This window comes from Odontesthes bonariensis, chromosome 1, assembly GCF_027942865.1.
Source record: "Odontesthes bonariensis isolate fOdoBon6 chromosome 1, fOdoBon6.hap1, whole genome shotgun sequence".
Lineage (NCBI taxonomy): Eukaryota > Metazoa > Chordata > Actinopteri > Atheriniformes > Atherinopsidae > Odontesthes > Odontesthes bonariensis.
In genome coordinates, this window is record NC_134506.1 from 18,438,475 (window position 1) to 18,459,787 (window position 21,313).

The window sequence follows — 21,313 nt, forward strand, 5'->3', positions numbered from 1 at the left end:
TCCCAATATTTTGCCATAAACTTTAAACCCTGCAACCTTGATGCGACCATATTTAATGTATCTTTGACTTATTGATTAGCAATAATAACATATTTTTACAGTTTTTACATGTACCTTTTAGCCCTGGATTATGCTGGCATTCTAACAATGAAATGAATGAAAAAGGACCTTATTGTACATGTTATGTCACAACCCCACCTCTCACCTGATAGCTGGGATAGGCTCTAGCCCTTCGCGACTGGTTAAAGTGGGTAAGGAAAATGGATGGATCTTACATCCTACTGCAGCAGACCAATTATTCATAATCTCCTAGATCAGGGGTCTTCAACGTTTTTCAGGCCAGGGACCCCCAAACTGATGGAGAGTTGGAGCAGGGACCCCCCTACTATTTATATGGCATACAATTGTGTTTAATATTTAACGGGGCCTAGTGCCGTGTATAAACATAGCTACTCTGTTATTGTACATTCAATACTAAGCTATTCAAATAATACACAGGTTAATATATTCATGTTTTTATTTTAAACATGTGCAAGGTACAGGGTGGCCGTGCCACTGCCATTTATAAACAAACATCTTGCATACAACACTGAGCTATTCAAATAATCCACAGATTTTAACTTTAAACATGCATGTAGATGGGACAATGAATCCTCAAACCATCTGTGGATGGCACATGTTTGCACACAATTTGTGAAAAAAAACTGTTTGGAAAAAAAATTTTTAAATTAAAAATCGTCTAATCAACCAAAGATTTCGCGACCCCCTTGCAGTACCTCCGCGGACCCCCTGTGGAAGACCTCTGTCCTAGATAATTAGAAGATTAGACTAGTGTTGATTAATACTGGCTTTTTGGGACTGATGCTGAAACCAAATTTTAGGTTTTTTAAGGAGTTAAAGAATGAAATAAAATAGATCAAAATAAATTTGAAATATTGGCAGGTATTATCAATGTATAAGCTCATTTTTCAAAGTTATATCACCGTCTGCTCAGCTCTGATATGCTGAGTCTGAGTGTCTTCTAACACCGGTCGACTGATACATAATGTAGGCTGCTGTTGATGAGTGACATCCAGTCAGAATTTAATCAAACACAAATACATTCTGTGCTCATTAGTTCAGGCAGCAGCCTCTCTGTGGTATTTGGTCTTCTGGTCCTTCCTCCGGGCTTGGTACAGTTTAATACTCAAAGTGGGGAGGTCATATAGCTCCTCCAGATGGAAACGCTGCTGGAAGCGTTCCACAAAGCTGTTCTCTGGGTCTAGTCTAAAGCGCATAGCCCAGAGTATCTGAGTGTTTTCCTGACACAGGTAGTCGAAGGTGTCCATCAGCTCTTCTAGGTAAGGGTGGCCGTACACTACATCTGCTGCCAGTATGTAGTCGAAACAATGAGTAGTCCGAGGGAAGCGCTGATCCAGCTCCTGACCCCAGGTGAGCTCGGTGACCTGCAGACAGAGATGAATTGGGGTTGATTTAACAGTATTGAACCAACAATATATAACAAAGTAGATGTTGATTTTAAATGTGGTTATTGATGATTGTTAAACAGGACCAGGCTGGACTTATAACACAAAGAATGAAATATTAAACCTACCAGAGGGATGTACTTGCTTCGGCCCTTAATGTTACGCATTACATTGTAACAGAGGTTCCCCAACACATCTGGTATATCAGTGGAAGTCACCTTACCACCTGGACAATCAGTGCAGAGTGTTAAATGATACGAGATACAAACAGTAGCTAAGGTAGAGAAAAAGAAAACTGCACCAAAGCAATTCATTGGATTTTTTTTTTTTCCCCAGTACCCAACAGGCTGGACACAATGCTGACGAGCCCAGTCCCAGCTCCCAGTTCAATAACATTTTTGTCTGTTAAGTTGTATTTGTCTTGGTTGGTCTCTAAGAAATGACACAGCACCATTGCCTGTAAAGGGGGAAAAGAGTTAATCTTTGAACGGCAAAGGTCAAAACTAAGAAAATGTAGATTAATCTGAAGATTAAGATATTTAATGCACCGAGGGCCATAATACAGCTCCATAAAGGTCTGTGGACTCTTTGATTCGGATCTCCAGATCAGAAAAGATGTAGCCCTCCCAGATCTCAGGGCCAAAGAGAGATGGTTGGAAACGGCGAGACATTATGTCTTTGGCTAGCTCTGCATCCACAGCAACACCTGCTCTGGCATCTACAGGAGAGACAGGCAACGTGTTAAAACAATTATTTACAAGCTGTGACGCTGCAGTGAGAGAAGAAAATCCTGAACCCAGAATACCCATAACAGCAGAATATACCATGTAAGAATATATGCATGTGCAATTAATCACATTAACAATGGCTAAATTCCACTTAGACGAGCCAGTTACAGACTAGAGGATCTAAAGAACCCTGGTATCATTTAATGGATCATACTAACGGCCCTGAGCTGCAGTTACTGTTGTTTTTGCACCTGCGTGATCTTCCTGCTAAGCAGAAGCAGAGACCGTAGTGAGACCTGAACAGGAAATTACAGATACAAAAATAACTTGAACCTCTTGATCAGAAGGCCTTTTCTTTTTTTTCAACCTCGTGTGTTGTTGTACTCACAGATTAGATTTTCCTCGCCACATTACATTAACACTAAAGTGTTTATCTAACAGTGCTGCAAGCATCTTCACCAACACACTGACTAAAAGACAAATGAAACTAGTTGATAATGAAGACTGAGGATTACCCACATGTATCTGGACAGACATTCGGCTTTGTTCAATGCAAGTTTTCAATGTGGAAACCAAATGAAATAAAATGGCCTTTGTTATAGGAAGTTGGAGGAAGAAATTTATGGAGGGTGTTTACAGATATTTATTTTTGGTAATTAGGTGGACAAACAATACCAACAACAATACCACTGCAGGATTTCGGTAAACAATGATGCTGCTATTATTTTGTCTGCCGGAGCACACCGTTAAGATAGGCGTACTCCAGCCTTTGATTTTCCCCCATTGGGGGATGAATAAAGTATTTTTCTATTCTAAATCAAGATGAGTAATCATGTTGTTTCCTTTTTAAAAGGAGCTGTTTTCTCCGCTGTCTCTTCTCAGGATTGCAGACTGAATTAAATGGAAGATTTGATGCATTGTAATGCATTCCTTAGCTTGACTAATTGAGATGTTACAAATGGTATCTGTATTTCAGATTAGCGAACTGAACTGTGTTGAATTTGATTTTAGATTGAACTTGTTTATGTTCTACATTTATGCTGAATTTAATTATTTAATATTCCTTCAAAAGCAACATTTGATTCTTGCTCTGAGAATCAAATTTAGGCCTGTAATGCCTCTCTGAGCCTGCTGTGTTTGTGACTCCAGTTATATGCATTACCTGATACTGAGAGCATCCAATTCACAACTCAGTTTAGAGAAAAGGTCAGGAAAGCCCGCTGAGTGCAAAGGATGTTTGTGGCTGGGCAGTTCCTACCCGCTTGGTTTATAGCTTTTATAGCTATAAATGTCTGTAATATTTGTCCCTAGCAAACATGTTTGCAGGAAATAAATCTGTCAGCAGCAGCACAACCTGCATGGACAATGGCTTCCTGCTCAGCTTAATAAATGGATTTATATTTTTATACAAGTTATTGTTGCCAGTTCTACTCAACACAACAGAATTTCTAAAGGAAATGTTTTTAATTTTTTTAATTTTGTGCACAAGTCAAAATTCTTACCTTCTTGTTTAGTCGTGGAGTCCTCCGTGGGCATATTAGACTGCTCGACCTCCATATCTGAAGAAGTCAAAGCAGAAGGGCAAGAACGGAAATCTGCCGTATATAAGATATAACTGCAGGACTTTTTTTTTCTTTTTGAGGTCCGAGATTAAGCCCTTTGGATTTGGGTCACAGGGGATCCTGATCCTAACCTGGCAAGCACCTATAGTGGTCAGCCTCAATAGTTTTAAATTACACACAAGCACGGTGTTCCTCAATTTCTTGTCCAACAATCCCATACATGCCTCAACCACTGACTGTATTTGTGGCTCTCTCTGGGCATGCCGTAAGTCATGTCTAAAGAAGTAAAGCTGACAGACAACAACAGCTGCCTAGCTGCTAAAATGTTGCTTGGACGGGAAGAGGGGGGGGGGGAGAGTGTTTTTTAAAGTTCTCGACTGGAAGCAGAGTAAAAATATGTGCCCACCGAAAACATTTATATTCATTTTTATACGAGACGTTTTCATACTTTCATAGATTGATATATAAGTTGTAAATAAGACTCGCGCCTGTCTCGTTCTGATGCAACAAATAAGAAGTGACACATTTTTTAAAAATTGAACTTCAAAGATTTAATGCTGAACAATCTTATTCCTCTCATACAAACACTTTTAAACAGGGAAAAAATATGTCTTCTGTAACATCATTGTTGACAAAATTCATAATCAATAAGACGGATAAATCTCAGTTCAAAATATAATATCACAGACATTTGGGAGTGTGTGTGCGGTGTTTCACATTCACTATTAAAGTTTATATTAAGTATGAGGTTTTCACAGCTTCTTCCCCCGCCCTTTCCCCCTCATGCTTCCTCTCCCTCTAGTGCCTTTTGCTCCACGGCCTCGTCTGTTAGCCTCAAACACAGAACGGGCTGTAACCATAGCGACCTCCCTCCCATCATCGCTGTCCTCTCCTGAGCTGCTGCTGCTGCCGTTCTGCCTGGCCCTCTGAGGGAGAGTTTTAGCAGGCTGAGGAACAGCCTTTACTGAGAGGGATTCCTGAACAGTGCTGCAGACATCCGTGAGAGATGTTAGGGGAGATTCAACAATTACATCCGAAGCCACAAACCCTCCGCCTGCCAAAGACCTCTCCCCTTCCTTCTGTCCCTCACTGTTCTTCAGACTTTCCTTCCTCGATTTGGATGGGGAAGGCATTTCCTCCTCGCTGTCTTCATCCTCTCCTCCTTCTCTCTCCTTTCTCTTTAAGCAGGTAACTGCTCGACGGAGTCGCTGGCTGCGGATTGCCTGCTTTTCTTGTTGTTCCATGCGAAAGAATGAGTCTATCCGCAGCTGAGTCTGATTGCAAACAGTGAGAGATGAAATACATAATTAGTGTTGTGATTCTTTCCATCAGTGATTTTTGAAATACACACAATCAACTTGGAAATATTCAAGAGAAGATGTGAAAGATTCTTATTCTTAACCTCTTACACGGTGGTTACACGTCTTTGCAATATTCATTCTGTTGCTTTGCATCTTTCTGCCTTTCAGGATTGCCCTCTTTGGCATGTCTGCTTCTGAGTGCAGCACCATCATGAAGGGGTGGTTTAAAAGGAGCCGTTTCAAAATTTGAGCCTTGATTTAACAAGAAAAAGGATCAAAAATCCGTTTTCTTGTTAAATAAGTTCCACCTTTTGTTGTCCAAAGAAAAACAAAAAAAAACCCAAAACATATATACAACATGGGTTTAGAGTCTCTTAATTAATTACCTGTTGGCTGTTAAGCTGTTTAATCACAGGCTGAAGAGTTTCCTCTGTCTTCCGGCTGCTCCAGCCAAAACGATTCAGACAGAATGTAAAGGAACGGTTGAGGAAACACACACGCTGAAACACAGTCTCACAAAGAATCCGCACAAACAAAGAAAGGATATTCTTTGATCATGTCAAGTTGTGGGCGTCCCCAGCTTAAGGAGCTCTCCGACTGATCAACAGCAGGCTGCAGGTAAGCCTGAGCAACAGTTGGGTTTGGGAAGCCAGGCTGCAGCTTCAAGTCCCTGAGTTTCTTTTTCACTTTCGTATCCCGGGGATTAGAGACCAGACGCTTCTTCTCCTGAGCCTCTGACCACCACTTACTGCAGGGAAAATTTAACCAGGCACCATTACCAAAGCCTTTATAAGCACACAAAATCTACACCACAAATATTTCATTAGATATTGTAATGTACAGGACGCTTAAGGACATAATTGAAACATTGTAATTGTTTAAGCCACCGAAGCACTATATATGCTTTGAAGAGAGGAAAATAATCAGGATAATGCCGTACTAAAAAGAGTTTAGCCAGGATAGTGCAGGGAATTCATATTTATCCCATAAAAACACATGATCATAGTACTTTGAACATCAACTCAAAGTCTGCAACAAACCTCCACACACCTCAACAGTGTTAGTGGCTCCAACCCTGGCCCTGGAAACTCGTTCAGTATCTCCATGCCAGTCACATATCCGACTCCCGGGACGCCCTCTGTGTAGTCACTCCCAAGCAGATAAGCCAGATTGATCATTTTAGTCCTATCCAGACCTAAAAAAAAATAAAGAGGGGTGACATTACAGGTTATCCGAGTGCGAAAAGGAAGAAAAAGAGAGGGAATGACAAGGAAAGCAAAAAGGGCCGTGAGCAATTACATTTTTGCTAACTGCTTGTCGCGTGTTGACGATCACCAAAAAACAAACAACTTTCTCTGATAAGCTGAACAAATTCTAAACTTTTTCAACCCTTTACTCACAAAATGGTTAAATAACACCCCCTTTAGTTTCCATAGCGTGAAAATAAATTTGGATGTACCCTGTAAACACCTTTTAAACACTGACCCACACGTCAGACTGTAGCTTAGTGTGTTTTTGCACCATTAAAGACATGTAAAAATTGAAGCGGTATTCCAGCCAAAATGAATAAATCACTTGTAAACTGGGGACAGAGGAAATTAACCAATTACACACACACACAGCTGCAGCCACTGACCCAGCTGGTTCTGCAGGTCACTGTACTGGTAGTGCTCGACGTATTTGTTCTGGCTGAAGAAGTTCTTGTAAACGTGTCGCCCTCCGAACAGCCACACATCTGAGTCGTCCGTGATGGTGCCGTTTGTCTGGTCGGCACGGTCGAGCGCTGCACACTGAGCCTCAGCCTCCATTGGAGCCACCAGGAACGGCACGCCGAACAGCCGCAGCAGCTCCTGGTGCCAAACACTCATTACTCATAAAATAACGACAAAAACACCCCCCACCCCCCCAAAGCCTCCGGGTATCTAGGACTGTGGCTGCACACAGCAGGGTTACGCTGTCATAATCATAATGCCACCTTTGTATCTTAATGGTCATCTGGTTTCTTTAAAACACTGGCACTATTTAAAAAATATTCTAAAATATAATGTTATCATTTCAACCCTGTTTTTCTAAAAGGCTCGGGGGATATGTGCAGGTCTGTGAAGTCACAAGTGATATTCCTTGCTCTTAGCAGATCGTCATCCAAACAGCTGATGGGATTATGAAGGATCAGCCACTTTGGCAGTTTTACGTTGGGGCTGATTTAATGAGGGAGGAAACGCAAAACAGCTTGTAGCTTTTAATAGCACGAGCGATCTGACAAGACTCATGCACGAATCTGCAGACCTTACGTGTGCAGATTCCCAGCATAGGCCGTGAAGTAATATCAAACGCACGTGACCGCTCTGTGAATGTTTGGCAGATCCACAGCGAAGAAATGTACCCCCCAGTGGGTCATACACCTGCTGTGGACCATCAGATCTCAGTCCTGCAGCACAGTGGGTACATGTGTTGTTTACATGCTGATTTTCTGTTTAGTTCCATGTGATGTACTCGAAACTCAACTTTCTTTCTAAGAGTACATGTGAGGTCGGAGTGGCCTGGTCACCTGGCTTTCCAGGCACATCTGCCCGGTGACGGTGTTGGCCATTCTCTCCTGCTGCTGCCTCTGCTCCTTCAGACTGCTCTGCTCCATCTGTAGAGAGCTCTCCAGAGCCTCCAGTTCATCCTGCAGCACAACACACACACAGGATTGTAAACGCAACGTCACATTTATGGCAAACTGCTGAACAGCTCCCTCTGAAACGTAGCCGACTGGTTCAAATGTCGTTCAAAGATGTCTCCATTCTTTACTTTCTTGCCATGTTGCAGTTCCCTGAAATGTTAAATTGGTAGTAATCAAAAGTTAAGAGTGGATTGTTGGCCTTGTCATGTCTACTTCTTGAGAGACACCTTCTATAGAGTGACTTAACGATCAGAGCTAGAGCGCCAGTTGGAGGTCAATACTTTTTTTAAATTTTGAGAATGTAGTGAAATTGCGTTTTTTCTTTGGAAAAGATGTGTTGAAAGTCTAAATTACACCCAAAGGGAGGTAATGTAATGTGGCGAGGAAAGTCTTAAACTGCGAGTACAACAAAGCAGGAGGTTGAAAAGAGAAAAGGCCTTCTGATCAAGTTATTTTTGTAATATCTGTAGTTTCCTGTTCAGGTCTCACTGCGGTCTCTGCCTCTTCTTAGCAGGACGATCACAGGTGCAAAAACAACAGTAACTGCAGCTCAGTTAGTTAGTATGATCCATCAAATGAGATCCTGTAACTGGCTCGTCTAAATGGAATTTTCAACTGGTAAATGTAAACAAAAACAGTGCTTTAAGGTGTTTTCTTTGCTTAATGAAGTGGTTTCACTGTTTTTAGAGTGAAACGTTACAGGTAACATCTCTTGTTTAAAGTTGAACACTGTAACATTTCCATCTTCATCTCACTACACTGACGTAAAGTAAGAGAAGTAAGCTCAGTTTGTGGGGCTCACAATGTTGAATATTTTGACAAAAACGAGACATTTTCCTGGATTATCACTTGGCAACTTTCTTTGTAATCTGGGAAAAACAGACTCAAAGACTATGTTGTCTAAAATAGAATAGTTACTTTAAAGACCATTCTAATTATTTTCATTTTCAGATCATTTGACAGTAGTCTTAAACTGTTTGAGTTTTAGGAGGGAAATACTAACCATGTCGAGGTGTTGCCATTCATTGACTGCTGGTGTTGGTCTGGATTCTGCGTTTGTTCCCTCCATCTCATTCTCTCCATTTGGACTCTCTTCTTCCTCCTCTTCCTCTGAATGCAGAGCAGCAGCTGGATGGCTGAGAGCCTCTGTCAAACGTCCCTGTGACTCTGCTGCCTCCTTTGTTCCATCTTTACGGACCCCACTGGGAGGACTTTCCTCTCCAATTGTTACAGCTGAATCGTCGGCATCCTCCTCCATAGACTCTTCCTCTGAAACCTCAATGAAGCTCTCTACAGAAAAGAAAAGAAAAGACATGACTAATTTCACAAACATTCAAAGCAGTTTGATCTTAAACAGATTACTGTACCTTCTGACTCGCTTCCCTCTCTGCTCTCTGACTTCACATTATTTTCTTCTCTCCCCTTTAGAACTTCAGGAAGCTTGTCCCTCCTCCGCTCTAAGAGTTCAGGATGAATGTCAGATTCTGTGCTGACAGGTTTTCCACATGGCGGAGGATAAAGACTGATGGCTGATGTGCTCCGATCGGACAGAGCCGGCTGTGGTTTGTGAGCTGATTCTCCATCCTGCGGCTCTTCTTGTTTCTCTTTTTCTCTTACACGCTCCTCTTCTAACTGCATCTCTGTCTTGGAATTTTGTTGCAGTGCCGCGATTTGAAGTGCTTTACTTCTTTGCCCAATGCTTTCCTCCAGCTCATCTTCAGAACTACTAGCAAACAAACGGTCTTTGTTATGTAAGCTTTGGGCGGTCATATTACTCTTAAAATCACGTTTTTCTTTGGGTGAAGCTTGCGTCTCCTCCTCAGAGCTGCTGATGACCACTGGATGATGGTCCCTTCCCTGCAGTTTGGTGGTGGAGCTACTTGCTCCGTCTTCCTCCTCAGTTAGAGCTTGCTGGATTGCCAGCAGTGTACGTGGAGACACACTACCATCTTTCCGGTCCTGGTCTACCTTCTCCTCATCTGAGCTATCGTTCATAGCAGCCTGGATAGCATCGAGCGTCCGCGGCGAAGGCGGATTTGCGTCTCCCTGAGACGGTTTGGACACTGAGGGTTTGACGTCTTCTGAAGAGGCAGCCTGAACCTCCTCTTCTTCCTCACCGATAGGTCGCCACAGGGGCTCAGGTTTGTCCGCTGTCCTTTTTTTGTAGCCTGACAATGAGCTCCCAGACCAGGGTGCAGCTGCTGGTTGGCTATCTGGGGTGATCTCTTTCTTTTTGGACCCTACGTGGGTAAAACAGGGAGAGTTTCATGTATGAGTTCAAAGAGATGGCTGCATTTTGAAAGATGAACCCTGGTTTAAAGACCTGGTTTAAGACCGAATCATTAAACTTTAACAATAACTATAGTTTAAACCAATGCAAAACATTATAGATTCATTTTCAATCTTCCGAGCGGCCATTGAGATGTACAGATTTCATCACTGGAACAAGTATACTGGAAGAGATTTACGTATGATTGAGACAGAGAATCTAACACACTGGATTTGTTTGCTTCATATCAAACACTGTTCAATAGTTCAAGGAAATCTAACAGCTTAAAGCTGAAAAACATAATATCTAATCTGCCTCACCTTTTATAAGAATATAGTGCGAGTGGTCTTCTGAAACGAGTCGATTTGATTCCACGCTGTGACTTAGCTGATCTCCGTCCTGCTGGCAGAGTTCTGGAGCGCTGCCGGCACTGCGCTGGCTCATCTCTTTCTCAACTCCCTCCAGGCGCTGGTTCAGCCGGTTCCTCTGAAGCAGACCAGCCAGCTGGTACTGTGAAAAGTCTCCTGAACGCTAACAGAGGGAGAAGGGGCGTCAGGGCTGAAAAGAGGAAATGAGGTGGAGTGCAAATGAGACTGATCTGTACCTCTGGAGGCTTGTGAAGCATGGTCCGCCGTCTTTTGGAAAACTCTTTCATTTCTTTGAGCATTTCATGTTTCATCTCAGGAGGCAGGTTGGCAAACTCCTCTGAGTTGATGTCCACTGAGTTTGGGTCTTCATACAGTTCTTCCTGAAAAATAACGAGCAATTGGATTTCAAATACGAGTTATCAAAGATGTCATTAATACAAAGACAGGCTAATGACAAACCCAAAAAACAAGGGAAAATACGAATAACGACTTTTTTGGTCACCAGAAACCAAACCAATAAATCACACAGACACTTGATAAGATCTGGTCTCTCTTAAGTTGTGATTTTGTGCAAAATGTAAACGAAAACAAAATCAAAATGTTTGCTGATCATTTAAACAATATATCTAACTGAAACCAGTGCAAAACGGCGTTTCAAACAATGAAACTGGGAAAATCTACCGAAACGTGGACTCAAATCACGTTACTGTTTGTTGGCAACGATGTTTGATTAAAGGCTACTTCCATTAAGCATTTTACAACAATCAAGCTACTGTTCAGGGGGAAAAAGTGAAGATCGAAACGGGAAAAAAAAAAATCTCAGAACCAAGGCACTCTATTAAGTTAGAAGGTCTTCATTGAAGCGAACATATCCTACATATACGGTTAATAAGACCCCGCTCGCTAGGCGGGCCTAAATAAAGACACTTTTACTTAATACTGTGCACTGGTCATTTTTTCTCCCCTTTCTTCTCTGAACTTTTTCCCCTTTACGTCAAAAAGAGAATTGACATAAGTCTATCTCTAAAAGGACAATTTGTATCTCTGCATTATTATTATTTTTTATTAAAGCAGGATTTAAACAATTTGAAAGTCATTTCATTCTGGTGTTTACACTTCACACAGTGTCCCCAACATTTTGGAAATGGGGTTGTAAATCACTCCTTGACACGAACCACTTAAATGGCAGTAATGCTACATAAAGTGACACTCTTGAGCAAGTGATTATTTTACCTGATATGCTTGATAACTATCAGCTGCTTCCTCACACTCTTTCTCCTCCTCATCCGAGCTGGAAGAAGAAAGGAACAAACTGAAATGAACATAGTTACAGTTTTAAAGGTGAAACTAAATTTAAATGAACCAACAATACTGTGCAGCGTCTAAATTATTGTGTGTAGTTAAAAGAATCTAATCTCTGATTAAATACAACAGCCATTCAATTATTAATAAGAGTTTCAACATTTTCATTTTAAGAACAGAAATTTTGTTATATTTGTTTTCAAAGATTTTCCAATACAGCACATGTGGAGTTGAGAAGCTTCCCACCCCCTTCTGTGTTTACCATTAAGTGGCATGCTATTTTAATTGGAATAACTAGTGAATGGTAACCTTTTTTGGCCTCTGACCTGCTTTTTTCTTTCTCCTCTGCAGGTGGAAGGGCTGGCAGGACGTACATGTCATCCACCTCACTTCTCCGCACATTGGAGAGGCTGGGTAGAGGATCCTTACTGCAGGAGGGAAGACGTGCAGATTACAAAAAACATTGACACTATAACTAGAAATTAGACTAGCATAAAATTCAGTTTTTGTACAGGAAGTGTGTAGAGGGTGAGACAGGGCAGAGAGACAGGAGGACTCTTCTGCGGAATTTGCTTCACTTTTATCTCAAAGTCACTTTCACTGTCACTTACCTGTGATCTCCAAGGGCAGCTTTAATAGCTTGTCTCTTCAGGAATGTCTTAAGAAGTTTCTCATTGGTCTGCTTGGACTCACGCGTCAGCTCCTCCTTCCTCTGCCTTCTCAGAGCCTTTCGGACCAGAGCCAGTAAGGTGAAATGACAGAATATTTTGGAAATCACAGCCTTGCAATCTGTACTGGGCTTACCAGGGTCTGCTTCTTCAATAGTGGAGCGTCTCCATCGAACACAAAAACTGGCCTGATGCGGAAGAAGAGCAGCTTACAGATCCGGTTGAAGAGGGTGAGGAGGTGGGCGTTCTGGACACTGTTGCCTTCTCGATCCCTCACCCCCTTCACTGCCTGGTTCAGCCATATACTGATGTCTGAGAGTGTCTGGTTAAGGTTACTATTAACAGCAGTTAGTCACTCAGTACTATCAATGTATTTCATAGATAGAGGAAAATCAACAGGGGGGCATTATTCCCCAACACTTACGGACAAAAATAAACTATAAACAGAATACCTCAAAAATTAGGATACCAACAGCAAGGATCTTTCCTTCTAATGTCTCGGGGTTGATGGGCTTCCCCGTGCTCTCCAGCAGCCTCCACAGACCGTGCACTCCCATGATACCAACTACAACCGTTCAAAACTCACACGACACAAGCTCACTGTGCTGGGATAGACTGGGCATTTGTTCGAAAACCACTGGAGCAGAAACAGCAGTGTGTTTGCAACAGTATTTTCATCCGTAAAGCAACTATTTACAACGCACGAAGGTTCCGCATATCCGTGCCGGGTCGTTTTAAGCTGCGACACAAACAGCTTCTTCAGCATTCATTTTCTTATCTGCAATCAGTACAGGAATATAGTGTACACTGAATCAGTGTTGGGAGCCATCTACAGACAAAATAGTTGCATGAAAATGAACTGTGAATTTCCTGTCTCAGTCCTCAGTGTGTCTTACAGTATATTTAGCTTCATCTGCTAAATCACCAATTAGTTTAATCTTCGGAATACTCAGTGTTGGGTTTAGAATTCTCCGTTTACGTTTTATGGGGGAAGCATTAATTCTCCTTGGTGTGTGAAGAAGCAAAAATATCGCAGGTGCTTTGACCGGAAGTTCAACCGTGAGTCGTACATGGGGCAACAGCCATCTCTTGAGAAGCCAACTGTGTCCGGTAGCAAAACAAACAGAGTGCTGCTTCCAGCGAATTTACCGAGGAGGTTAGACTCATCCCTGCCCGGTATGTTAACCAATAATTCATTTTCAAAAATTCATTATCTTAAATTTCAGTTATGAAAATTGATCAACAATGAACAGTGAAGTGTAATTTGTCAAAATATTATCGTGGTGTTTATGTTAGTGTAACTTGTGTAGTTAAACGTCCTTTTAACTGCTCATTTCACTTAGCACATTAGCTCACCAGCTAGCAACCGTTATCATGTAATGTTATCAGTACTCCGCTGGGAAGCCTGATTTCTGACCAGCGGCTTTCTATTATCGCTGTAATAAAACCAGAAGGCTTCAAATGTTGACAACAGAGTACTTTCTCCACTGTTTACTACTGCAGGACGAAGAGTCATCGGGGTTTAATCCGAGCTTGCTTCTCTTCCACCGCCACCTCCACCATGACTGCTGCCGTAAGAGGTACATATTGTGTTTTTAACCTGTTGTATCGCTTCAGTAAAGCGACGACTTAGCGTTGATTTAAAAAAAAAAAAAGTCGTTTGTATGCTTTATCTGGGATCCTTTATGTACAACCCCCCTCTGTCTTCTGTGATATTTACAAGTTACACACACTTTATATACATTGTATACAGAGTTTTGATAAAGACCTGTAGAAAATGTAAGCTGGCAATATTTCTAAATGATCTTACTTTATTTTGTGCGACATTGGTTGTGTTTCTGCTCTCCACAGATTTAATAGAAATTACACCTACCGTACAAGACCCCTCAAACCTCTCATACCAAAGAATAATGGTTGGGATCTCGCAGTATATCATCATATGATTAGAGCTTCCTTTATTGTCGTTATACCAAAATTTCAAAGCAGTCCAAGATGACAGATTTATTGATACTGTTGAACAGTGCGGTCCAAACTAACATGTAATCAGTTCCAGCCACTGTCCCTGATACACGTCATTGCCAATGTCATCAAGTGTTTTTGTTTTTTTTTTGTAAAAAAGTGCCTTTGGGACTTGCAGGGACCTCAGTCTTGTCTTTTTCTGGCCTGGATCCACAATCTTCTTCTGCTCTTGGTAAAGGGCTTCTTCTTTTTTTGGGAACCGGGAAAGTTTACTGCCTTGTCATCACTCGACTGCAGATAAATCAGGCTGAGTGGAGCCTTCTGTTGCTCAAACACCTCTGTAATGACGTTGCACAGGAACATGCATGTTTTGGCTGATAACTGACACCTTTTGGTCTTTGACTGGTCCGAGTCATCAGGGTAAACACCACACCGTAAATCACAAAGATGTCTCTGAAAATGTGTTCAGCCTTATCCCACTGCATGATAAGAGTGTTCTAATAACAAAGACACAAACACTTTAGTTCTGTTAAACGTTTTAGAGATTGAAAAGTGTTTCACATAAAAAAAAATGAACATGTCAAAGCAACATGAGTGGATAACAGATCGTAAGGATCGTAAGACAAAATTTTTAACAATTTCGCAAGATTTAAAAGATTACAATTTAGTACCAAGTACAAATTTGGATACACTGAAAAACAAAGGAATGGTACTTTGAATAAGATATGGATAAATTAACTTTTGTTCTGATAAGGGCACAGCAAATAAATGTGGGTTCCCACTGCTGTCAGCACTTCTACTCTTATGCTGGGTTATCCAAAGTACAAATGCAGCCTTTGTCATGTCTTCCAGATTCTGCCAGCGTGTCTATTCGAGGTGCTGGTGATGGCATGGAAACTGAAAAACCGCCAGCAATACTGGAGGTTAACACCGACACATTGCCGCCGGGTCCATCTGAAGTCAACCTCCTCAAGGTAACGAGTCCAAAGCACAGCCCCAAATCTACCCATGTCGCTACCCCTGCTGTCCCACAGCCTATTGGAGTGCTTTACCTGGGCAAAGTGAGTCGAGAGTACTGCACAGAGGTGGAGGCTGTGCGGATCATTGTGCCTCGAACTGCTATCACCCGGAGCAGCCGCACCAGACCTGCTGAAGGGAAAGGAGAGGCGGGGCAGCAGTCTGAGGAGCAGGGCTCTCCACCACTGCCTCTGGTGGAGGACTGGAGAGGACAGCTGGAGAAGCTGCAGAACTCTGAGCGGAGGCTGCTGCAGGACAAGGAAGGCCTTTCCAATCAGCTCCGTGTGCAGACAGAGGTAAGGCAGAGATGCATGGGCATATTAGACAGGTGTGGATGTTAAATGTATCAAATTATTCAGAAAGTTTTCACACATGTAACTGTACAGCGATCTGTAACATTATCTTACTGTAAAACTGCTTGAATGTATTTTCTGTACAGACCTGATCAATACAACGTTATCCTGTCACCTGATGAGTAAACAGCTGGTTATTTAGACGACAATTTTTACGTGGCTTTTGAGTGACAGAGTGCTCTGAACGGAGCTTTAATGAACTTTTCTTAATGTGTGCCAGGTGAACCGTGAGCTTAAGAAACTGCTGGTGGCGTCTGTGGGTGATGACCTTCAGTACCACTTTGAGCGTCTGGCGCGCGAGAAAAACCAGCTGATTTTGGAAAACGAGGCTCTGGGCCGGAGTCTGGCACACACCGCTGAGCAGCTGGAGCGAATGAGTATCCAGTGCGACGTCTGGAGGAGCAAGTTCCTGGCCAGCAGGTAAAAATAAAAAAATGGTCAAACTAATTTTGTCTCAAAATGCAGGTAAATGTCTGGGAACCATTAGCCCCTTTCACACTGAGACCCGCTACCTTAGCGGGTCCAAATTGCACCTTCGACCCGCGTCGAGCAATGTGAACGCTTGGCGTGTCGGTGACCCGTGTCGCCTGAAGCCGAGTTCAGGGGGCGTTGCCTAGTGGCAGAGCGTCACACGAAACACATAAAATGCTGGGCGTGTACAATGACGTAGGCACAAGCCATGCGTCGGAGGTAGGGTTAAATTACAGAGTGGCTTCCTCCCCAGATGGCGTGGCACATGTCAAAATATGGCCAGTCCAATCGCCCTCTGCCACTCCTGCCGTTGTGGTCATTAACCGCATGGAACTTTTTCCTCATGGCTTTCAGTTTGTTGGTCACCTGCGTCTTGCTGCGTGGGAAACCGCGCTCTCCCATCTTTCTCGCCAGCCCTTCCAGCAGAGGTCCATCTTTCACCGTCCCCGACATGTGGCGGTAAATAACGTCCTCTGCTCGGAGGCTGAGGAGCTCGCGGACCTCCTTGTCTCCCCAGTTGGCCATCTTCAAAAATGTCTCGAACTTGATGTAGGCTAAAACAGAGTAAAACTTGTCCTCACCTGTCGCTGTTGTTCTGAATCAGCTGTCCATTCTGTCTTTTAAACTCCTCACGTCACGCCACGCCCACGTCCGACCCGCATCGATTGCGTTCACACCAAACTCGGCTCGGCAAAAAGACTAGGGTCCGACGCGGGTCGAAAGGCGAGGCGAGTTGACACGCCAGCCCGGGTCGTCAGTGTGAACGCAACAGCGGACACGCTAAATTCGCGGATTAAACGCGGGTTATTCCTCAGTGTGAAAGGGGCTATGGAAAGGAATGGGATGCTTGATGTTACGGCACAACAAGATGCCCTCATCTCCGTTCCTCACATCTCAGCTCAGCTAAATGAAGGGAAATTAAATAGAAACACTATTCTTCTCAGGAAAAGACGAAATCACCTTTGTCGTACTGACAAATATTTGCATCAATGTCTCTTCAGAGTCATGGCAGAGGAGCTGACAAATGCAAGAGCAGCTCTGCAGAGACAGACCAGAGAAGCACAAGGAGCAATTCAGGACTTGCTGTTGGAGAGAGAACAGTTCTCCAGAGACATGATGCTCACTCACAGGTAACATAATCATTGATAAACCCTGTCGTGAAGTCAAAGAGGACGAAAATGATGCATTGTATTGAATTAACACTGATTGGAAAACTACAAAAGTTGGGATAATTACCCTTATTTTTGCACCTCAGTACAAAAAAAAAAAGATGCCTGTGTTAAGAAATTTCTAGCAGAATAATACACCGACTCTGTTTATTTAAAGGAACGAGATATAGCAACAATAAGAGCCATTTAGGAATGGCTCCATGAACATTACATCTAAGCTAAATTAGAAATAACAAAAAATCCTGAACACATGAGATCACTGAGTTAAAGCCGAGCCACTGACACTAAGGCACCAATAAAACAGCGATGAACAGCCTGACGATTTTAGCAACTTCAAAGCTACATTTCACAATACAGCAGGATGTCAGTTTGTGCCGGTAAAGTACAACTGAAAGACCAAAGCTTAAGGTCCTCTGAAAATGTGGGTACACAAGAGGCTTATAAAACATTTCTTGCTATTGTGTGGCCAGATCTTTGGAGCAGCTCCTGGTGTCTCTGCAGTGGGGCAGACAGCAGACTTACTACCCCAGTGCACAGCCCCTCAGCACGGGAGAGCTGGCAACAGCCAATCATAAGCTAGCGGATGCCATCAACTCCCACCTACTGGGCAGCAGCAGCAGCGTGGTGAGGAGCAGCAGCGCACCAGCTGAGCAGCTCTGCAGCACGCCAGCTGAGAAGATGGCCGAGAAGGTACCTGCTCCATATCATAGTTCAAATTTTAACACTACCTCATTATTCAAATCCATTTGTATTCATATGTGCAAACATTTCACGAGTTTTCTCTCGTAGGTGCTGAAGATTTTAGATCCAATCTCCTGCTCAGAGAACAAGGCGGAGACTCCACTCAGTGATTCCACTCCCTCAAACTTCCTCAGCAGTAAGAAGAGCATCGGCAGGTTTCACCCTTACACCCGCTATGAGAACATTACATTTAACTGCTGCGAGCGCTGCTCTGGAGACATCCTGGTGCTGTAAGAGAGACCAAACGTCCCCGTCTGTTGATTCAGCGCTCTCTGAGGATATCCACACTCCTTTTGTCAACGGCAGAAATCTGTTGGTCACAAGTGTGTAGCTGCTGGTTTCAGTGCTCAGAACCTTGATGATTTCCATCATTTCAGATAAAGGTTTTAAAATATGTCAACCTGCTATTTATTTTATCCTTAACTTGAGAGGGGGGCGGGGCCTATGAAGAAAACCGAGTTGTTTGTTCAGGGATCACGATGAAATAATGATGGTAAAATAATACATTTCAGACCTGCTGTAGTCTTGTTTGAATCATGGCAGATGATTTTTCATCCCCGAAGTCGCAGTGAGTGATACGCTGTGGACAGGCGTTACAAAGAGTTTTAGCTTCTTTGAACTGGAACGTCAGGTCAGCGTCTTTTCAGTTTAATTCCTAAATTCCTATTTTCTTGATTTAATGAGAAATCGGCTGACGATACTACAGTGCAAAGTGTGATTCTGCGGTTTGACACCGTGCTACTTAAACAGTTGACTGCACATGAAATGCAGCCTGGATGGTTCTTATACTTCAGAATGTCCATTTTCTCTGTCGAACTGGGCTTCAAAATTTGAAAAGATTTGATGAGATGTTTTTTTTTTTTTAAATGCTGTAAAGGTGTTGTTATAATATATATTCAGTATTTTGGAAGAGGACTGATGGTACTATAATATTATTATTTTGCAGTGTTGTTGCTCAGAGTAAACCTTGACTGTATTGGATTTTTTTTTTTTACTTTATTTAAAATGCTGTTATTTTGAAATATACTGCATGGGCTGTTCGGTGAGTTTTACAGTCTTTGTTATGATTTTGTTTCATCTGTATGGAAAAGTGTGCTCTTTGCAGTAATGGCATTCAATCATTTACAGAGAAAGTGTTTATTAGAAATGTTCATACATTTTGTTTTTCATCCGAGATTAAAATAAAGACCAAAGAAGCGTCTTCCTTCCTAATACAGTTTGCTCTTGTAATCTTTACCCCCTGCATCACACTTGTCCTTCTGAACCAAAGTTAGTCTGCTCACTTTACTCATCACTCCACCACATCTTGTGTTTGCCTGAACTTTTTCTTGCTTCAATGTTGTTTTTAAATGAGGTCCGTACTTTGATTGTGGCTGTTTTTTCTCTGGTACTGGCAAGTCCAGACATTCTGTCTCTGCCACTCAAGCCAAACTCTTTCGTGGACTTTTGCAGATTCTGGCTCTTAAATGTCCGCTCACTGACTCTTTCTCTGGACCTCGACAGCCCGTCACCAGCCTGCCTTGATCCTCCATGATTTGTGAGACCTTTGGCTCTGTTATTTGTACTCCCTGTTTGTGTCAGATGTTGGTGGAAGCCATCATGCTTCCTTTTAGGCACAAACTGTAGCGCCTCCTCCCATTTCCCAGTATCCTTAATAGTGAGCATGATGCGGATCATCTGATCCAGAGTCAGATTTTTGGCTCCTATGTCCCAGTGAAGAAACTCATCCAGTGGTAAACGGGCTGTTGCAAGCTTTAGACGCTTGGCATTGGCCAACGACAAGCCTGATTGGATGGACCGGTCTACCATACCTCCAATGATGTAGACCTTGGAGTGGTCAAAGGTGCGGAGGACATTGGGGGAGTCTGCAGTGAGATATACGAGCTGTTCCCTGGGGAAAAAATCCACATGCTGGCGCTCAGTGCTGGTGATGAGCAGGCGCTCCCAGGTCTCTGCTCCGTATCGTTTGAGAAGCTCCTGCTTGTAGGGGCCGTCTGGTTGCAGGTTGCAAAAGTGGAGGTGAAAGGGCTCAGCTGCACGCCGGTTGCAGCCTTCCACTTCCAGCAGCTGAGACACTGTGTTCTCTATCTCCCGTCTGGACATGTGGGACTCATAGCTCATGTCAAATACAAGTGGTTGACCAAACACCATGGCCTGGACGCTTCTCCAAGCCAGCAACTTGTCAAGGGAACGGTCCCAAAACTGCAGAAATAGTGTGTTTTTCAGTTTTTGTCCTTTCTGATCGTCCCCTTCCTCTGCATTGCTGTCCAATCCTCTCGACTCCATCAATGAGGCCTCCCATTCAGCCCTCTTCTGCTGCTGCTTCGCCTTGCGGGCCAGTTTATGGCCCTCTTTGATAGCCAGATATTTCAGGTACTTCTTCCTTGAGGACTTGGTGGTGAGCTCTGCCAGCGTCCGTACTTCCTCCTCAGTCATCTCTTGTGGTACAAGCTTACCTGCTTGTCGCCACATTAAAACTAGTTCACGAGTTGCCTCAAATGAAGAACTGTCCTTTAAATCACCCTCTGTTGCTTTCAGGTTTTCATCTTCATCACTTCCTTCCACTTCATCACTGACTTGTTGATCCTGGAATGTAGCTTGGGATCTCATAACAGACTTCCATTTGTCCAGATCTAATATTTCTTTTTCCTCGGATTTATCTTCTTTCATTTTGAGGGTATCTTTCCTCACAGAGCTCCCCGTGCCGAAGTAGCGAGCAAGCAGGTTTGCTTGGTTAAGTCTGATACTGTTAGCCGGTAGGAAAGGGTTCACTTGCCTCTTGGCTGTCACGAAGTGATTGCTCTTCCATAATCCCTTTAAACATTTCGTAGCAGCGAGTCTTAACATAGTAAATAAATAACTTTAAACCGCTGCTCCCTTAAAGACACAACCGGGAAACAGACAGTCTAGAAAACACAACGGAAACGGAACAAATCTTTCCACGATGGTGATACTCCAGGATCTCTTTTTAAAATCAAATGATCACAAGTAACATCTGCATCTTGTTATTTGTCCCAAATAATAGCCAAGTTGTGCCCACATGTGTCGACGTACCCGCTTGTCAAATATTGAGGGAAGGTCACGTTGTTAAATGGTGTCACATCATAATATGTCGTATTGAAAACAGCAACATTGAAAAGCAAATTTATATTAAGGACAGGTGGTATTAATATTAAATATTAGGTTTACTTTCCCTCCTCTGGGAAGCTGAAATAATAATTATGAATCTAAATTTTACGTGACTTTTGAGCGGGAACTTTTCGGTGTTGCACAG

General features: G+C 42.9%; 4 protein-coding genes across 4 annotated transcripts; 1 reads left to right on the forward strand and 3 right to left on the reverse strand.

Annotated features, from left to right (window-relative positions):
- Positions 1-517: 517 nt before the first annotated feature.
- Positions 518-3,980, reverse strand: mettl21e (methyltransferase like 21e). Its single transcript, XM_075470738.1, has 5 exons — positions 3,697-3,980; positions 2,015-2,184; positions 1,806-1,923; positions 1,595-1,692; positions 518-1,445 (listed from the first exon to the last, which is right to left on the reverse strand). Exons 1-5 carry the CDS (start codon positions 3,749-3,751, stop codon positions 1,119-1,121), a joined length of 768 nt encoding a protein of 255 aa, XP_075326853.1. The 5' UTR covers positions 3,752-3,980; the 3' UTR covers positions 518-1,118.
- A 337-nt stretch (positions 3,981-4,317) lies between these two features.
- Positions 4,318-12,997, reverse strand: ercc5 (excision repair cross-complementation group 5). Its single transcript, XM_075450166.1, has 15 exons — positions 12,799-12,997; positions 12,466-12,641; positions 12,273-12,388; positions 11,988-12,089; positions 11,593-11,650; positions 10,596-10,739; positions 10,312-10,522; positions 9,090-9,962; positions 8,726-9,012; positions 7,606-7,725; positions 6,694-6,907; positions 6,108-6,252; positions 5,603-5,805; positions 5,444-5,526; positions 4,318-5,030 (listed from the first exon to the last, which is right to left on the reverse strand). The coding sequence occupies exons 1-15, from the start codon at positions 12,884-12,886 to the stop codon at positions 4,509-4,511; spliced, it is 3,342 nt and encodes a 1,113-aa protein (XP_075306281.1). The 5' UTR covers positions 12,887-12,997; the 3' UTR covers positions 4,318-4,508.
- A 97-nt stretch (positions 12,998-13,094) lies between these two features.
- Positions 13,095-19,251, forward strand: blzf1 (basic leucine zipper nuclear factor 1). Its single transcript, XM_075450386.1, has 7 exons — positions 13,095-13,505; positions 13,833-13,909; positions 15,141-15,601; positions 15,879-16,078; positions 17,131-17,259; positions 17,769-17,988; positions 18,088-19,251. The coding sequence occupies exons 2-7, from the start codon at positions 13,891-13,893 to the stop codon at positions 18,271-18,273; spliced, it is 1,215 nt and encodes a 404-aa protein (XP_075306501.1). The 5' UTR covers positions 13,095-13,505; positions 13,833-13,890; the 3' UTR covers positions 18,274-19,251.
- trmt10c (tRNA methyltransferase 10C, mitochondrial RNase P subunit) lies at positions 19,161-21,116 on the reverse strand. Its single transcript, XM_075450291.1, has one exon. The coding sequence runs from the start codon at positions 20,884-20,886 to the stop codon at positions 19,324-19,326; it is 1,563 nt and encodes a 520-aa protein (XP_075306406.1). The 5' UTR covers positions 20,887-21,116; the 3' UTR covers positions 19,161-19,323.
- Positions 21,117-21,313: the final 197 nt, after the last annotated feature.

What these genes read in the sequence shown, in the direction of transcription:
- ercc5 (XM_075450166.1), bottom strand. Translation starts at nt 12,886, where the DNA reads ATGGGAGTGCACGGTCTGTGGAGGCTGCTGGAGAGCACGGGGAAGCCC. An exon ending in AGAGGGAAGCGAGTCAGAAG is followed by an intron (nt 9,013 to 9,089) that starts GTACAGTAATCT and finishes TCTTTTCTGTAG; the next exon opens with AGAGCTTCATTGAGGTTTCA. An exon ending in GAGCCACTAACACTGTTGAG is followed by an intron (nt 5,806 to 6,107) that starts GTGTGTGGAGGT and finishes TTTTCCCTGCAG; the next exon opens with TAAGTGGTGGTCAGAGGCTC.
- trmt10c (XM_075450291.1), bottom strand. Translation starts at nt 20,886, where the DNA reads ATGTTAAGACTCGCTGCTACGAAATGTTTAAAGGGATTATGGAAGAGC.
- blzf1 (XM_075450386.1), top strand. An exon ending in AGCTCCGTGTGCAGACAGAG is followed by an intron (nt 15,602 to 15,878) that starts GTAAGGCAGAGA and finishes AATGTGTGCCAG; the next exon opens with GTGAACCGTGAGCTTAAGAA. An exon ending in AGCAAGTTCCTGGCCAGCAG is followed by an intron (nt 16,079 to 17,130) that starts GTAAAAATAAAA and finishes ATGTCTCTTCAG; the next exon opens with AGTCATGGCAGAGGAGCTGA.
- mettl21e (XM_075470738.1), bottom strand. Translation starts at nt 3,751, where the DNA reads ATGGAGGTCGAGCAGTCTAATATGCCCACGGAGGACTCCACGACTAAA. An exon ending in GAGCTGTATTATGGCCCTCG is followed by an intron (nt 1,924 to 2,014) that starts GTGCATTAAATA and finishes CCCCCTTTACAG; the next exon opens with GCAATGGTGCTGTGTCATTT. An exon ending in CATTGTGTCCAGCCTGTTGG is followed by an intron (nt 1,693 to 1,805) that starts GTACTGGGGAAA and finishes CTGATTGTCCAG; the next exon opens with GTGGTAAGGTGACTTCCACT.